The 7,746-nt window shown below is 53.6% G+C and overlaps 1 protein-coding gene across 1 annotated transcript in view; it reads right to left on the bottom strand.

The window, feature by feature from the left end:
* The window catches only part of DACT3 (dishevelled binding antagonist of beta catenin 3), a 12,116-nt gene that overhangs the window by 2,146 nt on the left and 2,224 nt on the right, over nt 1-7,746 (bottom strand). Inside the window, exons 2-4 of the mRNA XM_013006630.2 lie at nt 2,196-2,292; nt 1,838-1,990; nt 9-124 (exon numbers count right to left, since the gene is read on the bottom strand). Coding sequence (XP_012862084.1) covers nt 9-124; nt 1,838-1,990; nt 2,196-2,292 — 366 coding nt within the window. The remainder of the gene's footprint in view (nt 1-8; nt 125-1,837; nt 1,991-2,195; nt 2,293-7,746) is intronic.

Raw genomic sequence — 7,746 nt, 5'->3', positions numbered from 1 at the left:
GCGCGCGCCCGCCGCTCCGCCGAGGAGCAGGCCTCGGAGCCCGTCGGGTAGGGCGCAGAGAAGGAGCGCGGCACGGCGGCCCGAGCACCCACTGTTGCCTCGGATGTGCTGGGACTGGCATCTCCTAGGAGAGGCGTGAACAAAAAAGGGGGGAGGGGGTCTCAGACCCCTTTTGCTGGGACCCTCAAGAGCAGGCTGCCCCCCGCCCCCATACCCCAAACCATAACCCACCCTACACCACCAGAAGGTGATTCTAAACCCAAGACCCCAAACCCAATCCACAGCCTGTATTAGTTCATTCTGACTCACAGCGACCCTATAGGACAGGGTAGAACTGTGCCTTTGGATTTCTGAGACGATGGTTAGGGAGCAGATAGCCTCATCTTTCTCCCGTAGAGTGGCTTTGAACCCCCGACCTTGTGATTCGCAGCCCAGCGCCTAACCCACAGAGCCACCAGGGCTTCTGCTCCTATGCCACTTCCTGCTCTCATTCCTTCAGGAACCCCGTTGGTATACTGGTTTCACACTGGGCAGCTAACTTCAGGGTCCAGAGTTCAAAGCCACCAGCTGTTTTGCTGGAGAATGGGCTTTCTACTTTCGACAGCCTCTGAAATCCGCAGGGACCGTTTTACCCTGTCCTATAGAGTCGCTGTGAGCTAGTATCCACTCCGTTGGCAGTGCAGTGAGTTGGGTGCTTTCGGACCTATTCCTTCATCCCTATTGGGTTCCTCACAAAATCTTGACAGTAGCCTACAAGCCCCTTCAAGATCCATCTCCCCAAAGCCCACCTCCTCCTGTATCTAGGTATGTGGGATCGCAGGACACCAGCCACGCTGGCCACTCTCGAATTTGCCCCTGTGTATACATACCAGTCACACACCTGCAACCTCAAGGCCTTTGCGCTTGCTGTTAGCACCACCTGGAACAAGCTACCCCCAGCATATCCATTGGGCTGGCTCCTCCCCTTGACTTAGGATAACTGCTCCAAAGGACCCTTGCCCTGAGTAAAGACTCCTCCAGCCCTGCCTCCTCACATGGCCACTCTCTCTAGCCTCTTTCCTTGGTTCCTTCTTTTCTCAGCGTGTGTCCCTATCGTCTTCCTTCATCACGAAGAGTTCTCCTACTACAGTGTCGGCCGTATAAAAGTTGTTGATATTGTTTAGGCCATCCTTAGGAGACTGCTTCTTGTGTGTCCATTAAGATGGTTCTAACTCAGAGACCCTTACCTGGGGGCTTCAAAAAGTTTTTTTTGGGGGGGGGTGAGCATTCCTTTTGTCCATGACATTTTTGAAGTGCCCCCCCTCCCCCAGCTGTGCCCTATAGGGTTTCCAGGCACAGTAACCTCAAACGGAGCTAATTCCCACTCATGGCAACCACAGGCTTTTACAGAGCAGAAAACTGACCACCAGGCCTTTCTTCCGCTGCGTGGCCAGATGACTTTGAACCTTCCCAGCCTTTAGGATAGTTTTCAAGCACACACAGTCATCTGTCTATGCCACCCAGGGGACCTTAGCATATAACTTACTTATGCAAATGAGCAAAAGCAGTTCTTATGTACTGGGTGGTTACCATGTCTGGTCCAGTGTCTTAGGGCAGAGGTGCCCTGCAAACTCAGAACTTCCCTACAAGGTAGGTCCTGTTAGGATCCCATTGTCACGGATGAAGAACTCCAGGCCAGAAAGAAGGGACATGCTGGGGATAAATACCACACGCAGGCCGAGAGAGAGCTCGGCCGGTATTCGAATTCAGATGGGTGGGTCTCGTTAGATTGTAGACTGAACACCTTCATCTGCCTTGACTGTCCTGTCCCTCAGGGTCCCACCCCCACCCACCTTACCTAGGGACTTGGGTCGCTCACTGGCATAGATGCCCCGGGGTTCAGAAGGACCCAGGCGTCCATAGGAGCCAGATCCAGAGAAGCCACTGTCCCCACAGAAGGTTGAAGGTGGCGAGTCCGGAGCGCCAGTAGAACTGGGGTCTTCGTAGAAGCCTGGACCAGAGAGAAGGGGAGAGAAAATCATTGGAGGACCTGGATTTGAGAGGCTGAGAGGACAAGGGGACAGGGAGAGAGGAGGACCATGGGGCAAGGGAAGGGAGCGAGAGGGAGAGGGGTGGGGCAGAGAGAGGAGGAGCCAGAGAGATGGGAGACAGTGGGTGAGATTAGTGTCTCAGGCAGCCCCTCCACCTGTGCTCACCTGAGCTGCGCCCACTCTCCTGCTCCAGTCCCCCAGACTCCAGGCTGAGGTCTCCCAGCTGCTGGCCGAGGTCCCAGATGAGCCCAGGCAGGGCCTCCTGGGGACACAGGGAGCACAGATTGATCAGAAGCATCCCAACCCTCTGCCTGTTGTCTGTCCCACCACCCCTGTCCCTGCCCATCCCATGGGTTCATGGGCAGAGTCTCACTTTTGACTTCAAGAGGATGAACGTGGTACTTGAGTCCCAGGCCTCCTCTCACGATTGGGTTCTTTGAACGGCCTTAGAAAGTGCTTCTGGCTGCTAACGCCAGTGCTTCCTGCTGTAGTCCCATCCCAGTTCCCCTTAGATATAATGGAGGATCATCCCTTGGGCCATCCCCATTAGCAGTTTCCCTTACCTGTGCTAACAGCCCTTTAACCCCATTAGAAAGTCCCTCTTTGAATGTAACTTAAGATCCTCTTGCTGTAAGAGCAGTTCATGGCTAAAAGTGGTACCTAGGATCCAGCAGATCCCTTAGGCTGTGCCTTCTCTCGGTCCTTGACCCCTGCCTTCTCTGATACCCCAACGCCCTGACAGACACTACCAATGGTAAGGATGAACAATGCCACCATTAGAAAGTCCTTCTGCTAGTCTCCCTGAAGTTTTTTTTTTTTTGCTGCAGAGACCCTTTCTCTCAAATGGATAACACAGGGCTGACCCAGCGCACACATTTCTTTGCTCCTTCCCTCACAATTCCCTCTCCCTACTGGGAAGTCCTTCTGTGAGTCTAGCCTTAAGAGTATTGCTGCAAGGAGGGCATGTGTGTGCGTGTGTCTATCTGCATGCCCCCTAACAGGCCCCTTTACTTCCAGCGGCCACATTCACCTCCAGCACTAGCTCCATTCAAACCCAGAAGCTCCCAGGGTCTGCCCACTGTCCCTCACTCATCACGATGAAAAATACCCATCGGTCTACCCGGTAGCCTTCTTGCTGCAGAAAAAGACCATTTTTGATCAGGTGTGCATAACTGGGGTGAAAATCTTGTGAGGAGAGTGGCGGTTATGGAGTCTGGGAGTGAGAGCTGGAAGGACACGGTGGGGAGGGTCTGTCTCTAAGACAAGAGGAGGGACTTAACCCCTTTTTGGAAAACAGGCCCTGGGCCAGGAAGAGTTTCCCAGGGGTCTAGGGGAGGCCAGAGGTGGCCACAGCCTCAGGCTGACGGTTGTTGGTTGACCCTCAGACAAAAGCTGCTTGTCTGGACAGGGAGGGAGGGAAGGGGGAGGAGCTGGACGGCAGGCGCCCAGCTTTGCCTATTTAGGGCAGAAAAACAGGCAGGCTCCTCTGCAGCCCCGCCTCCCCAGCTCTCCAGACCCTCCCCCTACTCTATCCCAGAACTGAAGCCCCCCTCTGGCCCTGCGTATGCCAGGAAAGTCAACAGCAGTCTGATTCGGGCTGCAGACGGGGCTGCCAAGAAGCTCCGTCCTGCAGTGGAAACCCGGGAAAGCAGTCGGACCCTGCCGCCTCGGAAGCAAGCGTCTAAAAAGATAGGAGCTGCTGGCCTGGCTTTTTGCTGGTCAAAGTGATCCCTGTGTACCCACATTGTTTGTACACTTATCATTGATCCCTTGCTCACGGGACTCCGACCACAGTGGCTTCCTTACAGGTCCCTGAACAACAGGCCACGCATACTCCTACCCCAGGGCCTTTGCATTGGCTGTCTACCGCTGTCCCTCCGAGAGAGACCGGTCTTCCTTGCTCATTTTAGTTCCCTGCTCACACAGTCCCTTTTCTGACCAAACGCAAACCCAACCTGGGGACTGCGGAGCCAAGTCCAACTCGTGGACACCCCTTGTTACGAAGTAGAACTATTCCAGGGGGTCCTTTGTCCAGAGTTCAGTCTTCTCCCACAGTGCCACTCGGTAGGTTCGAACTGCCCAACCTTTAGGCGAATAGTCACACCGTTTATACCAACCAGGCATCTCCTTCTCTGAGCACCTGATCTAAAATAACTCCCTGTGTTTCCTGGGGGCCTGGTGGCACTGGGCCGCTAACAACAAGGTTGGCAGTTCAAATCTGCCAGGCGCTCCTTGGAAAAAAGCTGAGGTTGTGAGGATTTAAAGCTTCCATCACTATGAGTTAGAGTGGACCCCACGGCAAGGGGTTTGGGAGTTGGTATGCTCTACAAAGCAGTCATGACTTCCCGGCTTAACAGAACTCACTGGCACCGAGTCAATACTGACTCATCGTGATCCTATACAACAGGGTAGAACCGCCCTTGTGGGTTTCTGAGACTTTGCTCTTCACAGGAGTAGCAAGCCTCACCCGTTTTCCTGCAGGAAGCCTGGTGGTTTCGAACTGCTGACCTCGTTGGTGGTTAGCAGTTCAGTGGGTAACCACGAAGGCACCAGGGCCCCACCCCTGGTTTAACAGTATGTATCAATTGTTATTTGTGTCTCGTCTCTCTCTCCAGGAGTGTCTCCCTCCACTTCTTTGTTTCAAGTGGAGCCCCGCTGGCATAGTGGGTCACACATTGGACTGCTAACCACAAGTTCAGCAGTTCGAAACCATTAGCCGCTCCAGAGGAGAAAGATGAGTCTTTTGATTCCCATAAAGAGTTAGCGTCTCAGAACTCGCCAGGGGCAGTTCTGCTCTGTCCTATAGGGTCACTGAGTCAGCACTGACTGCATGGCAGTGAGTGAGTCTTGGCCCATGTGCCCAGACAGTTGCCTGGCACAAAATAAGTACCCAGGTACATCTCTGACGGAAGAATTGCCTCTACAATGGGACGCAGGGCAGCTAGGAAAAGGGAACACCTGGATGTTTGTGAAAACCCAGACGGCCAGGCGGGGACTGACTTTCAGTTTCTGCCTGGGGTCTGGATGGGGGTGGGGGCGGAGGAGGGCAGCAAGCAAGAGTTTCCATTTGGAACAAGTTCCCACGGGGGGCTCTGATGCAGCCTGTTCAGGAGCCACACTTGAAGAATCATTTGGCATCCCTTTCTGGGACCTCACCCAAGAAACCGGAATTAAAAAAAAAAAGAAAAGTCAAGCCAACCTCTACATGCCTCGGTATGTAAACTGTTTTTGTGAGCCAACGCACTGGAATCAGTCTGGCGTTGGCCTTGGTGGTGGTGGGGGTGGGGGTGTCGATGAGATCAAATCGGAGAGGGAGGAAAGTGTTTAGGGAGGCATGGCTTTAAAGCCAAATTGTGGTTGGGCACCAGGGAGTCAATTCTACTCATACCTAACCCCACGTGACAGAGTAGAAGTGATGGCACTGTCACATAGTGTTTTGTAGGTTGCAGTCTTATGGAAGGAGCCCTGGTGGCCTGCTAGGTTGTTCATGGGGCTACTAACTGCCAAGGTCAGCTGTTCGAAACTACCAGCTGCTCTGCAGGGGAAAGATGAGGCTTTCTACTGCCATAAAGATTTGCACTGTCCCCCAATAAAATGATTAAAAAAAATAAAAAAGATTTACACCGTTGGAAACCCACCGGGGCACTCTGCCCTGTAGGGTTGAAGTGAGTTGATGACAGTGAATTTGGAGTTTTAAACAATCTTTATGGAAGATGGCTTTAAGGCACCGGTTCTCAAGCTGTGGGTCGAGACCCCTTTGGGGGTTGAACGACCCTTTCGCAGCGGTTGCCTGATTCCGGGGTCATCGGTTCATCACAGTAGCAAAATGATGAAGTAGCAACGAAAATAACTTTATGGTTGGTGGGGGGAGGGAGGATGTGTCACCACAACATGAGGAACTGTATGAAAGGGTTGCAGAATTAGGAAGGTTGAGAACCACTGCTTTAAGGTCTTTTCTCTTGTGTAGCTAATTCATGGGTGGGTTCAAACGGCTAAATATTCCTCTAACTAGTGGCTGAGTGGTCGAACCAGCTAGGTCCAAATCCCAGCTCGGCCCCAGCCCCAGTTGTGTGACTTGGGCTAGTGGCTTTACCTGTGGGGGGGCTCAGTTTCATCATGTACCCCCTCTGGTACAGCGTGCTTGTGTAGATCGGATGAGTCATGAAAAGCAGCTTCTTGGAAGTACTTAATAAATGCAAACTTTTCAGATTACACGAAAGCTCTGAGTCTCTCATAAAGAAAAGGTAAAATCGAGTCATTAAAATGAAAGCGTGGCCCCCCCCCCAATAAAATGATTTAAAAAAACCACCAACAAAATGAAAGCGCGAAAGCTTTCTGGAGTTTTGGGTTCAGGGGCATACTGGTTACCCACTAAGCTGCTAACCTTAAGGTCAGCAGTTCAAAACCACCAGTGGACCCGTGGGAGGAGGAGGCTTTCTATTTTCCTAAAGAGTTAAGATCTCAGAAACCCACAGGGCAGTTCTACCATTGTCCTATAGGGCTGCTATGGATGCCAGCAGGGGGTATTTGAGGGTTCATTTCAGTTCTTTGGCTGCAGGGAAGAGCAGAAATGAGGGGGTCAGGCAGGTGGGAGACGCCTTCACCCAAGGCCTGAACCCACTTCCTCCTAGCTGCCTCAGTCTACCTCCACCCAGCCCCAAGTGCAAGTCTAACCTCATTTCTACTAGCTGCAAAGGGTCGAATGTTTGAAATGAACCGGAAGATTCTTGCCCTAAACCAGCCCTCCCTGCTGGCATACATGCCCTTCCTACTATTTTTGTAAACCTCCACGGGTTATTCCAGGCCCTGGAGACCATTGGACCTAAAAAACCCCTGATCCGCCGACCTAATCTCACCTGCCCTAGTCTATCCAATGTCCTTCCTCTGTTAGGTAGTGCTTCCGTAAGTCTAACTTCAGTCTTTCTTGCTGGAACCCCCAACCTGAGTTGGATTTGCCCCAAGCAGGAAGCTCTGGCCACACACAACCGTTCCCTTCTTGAGAGAGGACAGGACTGGGAAGGCTCCTCCCCCACCCCCTCCATACCCTTCATCTTAATCATTAGCTGGCATGGCCATCACGAGCCGATGAGAAAGTAATCAAGGCAAGTCTGACTTGAGTTTTTCTTGCTGCAGAGAGCATGTGTTGGTGGGGGCCGGGTGGGGGGGGTGTGAGCTTCCTAAGATAAGGGTTCGGGATCAGAGCAGGTTCCGACCCGCCTGGAGGGACCAAAGAAGCCCCAACATCAGAGGAGTTTATATTTAGCGCTTCTCCGCTCCTTCCTCCCGCCCGCCCGACACCGCCCCCTCCCTGATGCCAGGCCTTAGCTTTGCCTGTCGATGGAGGGGGGAGAGACCGCCCCACCACCACCTCAAGTCAGCCTGGGAGCCGAGGGGCAGAGGGAGGGGGATGGAGGGGCGAGGAAGGCGGAGGTCCCGGGGACAAAGCGAGAGGGAGCCGGCTGGGGGGGAGACACGGGCAGAGCGTGGACACTGAGGCACAGAGGGACGGGATGGAGGACCCGGAGGCCTGGGTGCTGGCCCTTCCCTTTCCCTCTGAGCGGAGAGTGGAGGGCACCTTCCAGAGAGCAGTCGACTTCGGTGGGGGGAGCTGGGGAGGGACCCCACGATCCATCTCCAACTTTGGGAGGGGGTGGGGCCTCCCACAGCTGTTTCTGTTTCCCGGTGAAGAATGTGCAGGGTCCCCCTACCCCCTACC

This window comes from Echinops telfairi, unplaced genomic scaffold (assembly GCF_000313985.2).
Source record: "Echinops telfairi isolate 266 unplaced genomic scaffold, ASM31398v2 ScPeMD7_655;HRSCAF=1070, whole genome shotgun sequence".
NCBI classification, from domain to species: Eukaryota; Metazoa; Chordata; class Mammalia; order Afrosoricida; family Tenrecidae; genus Echinops; species Echinops telfairi.
This window is presented reverse-complemented; position numbering and strand designations above follow the sequence as displayed.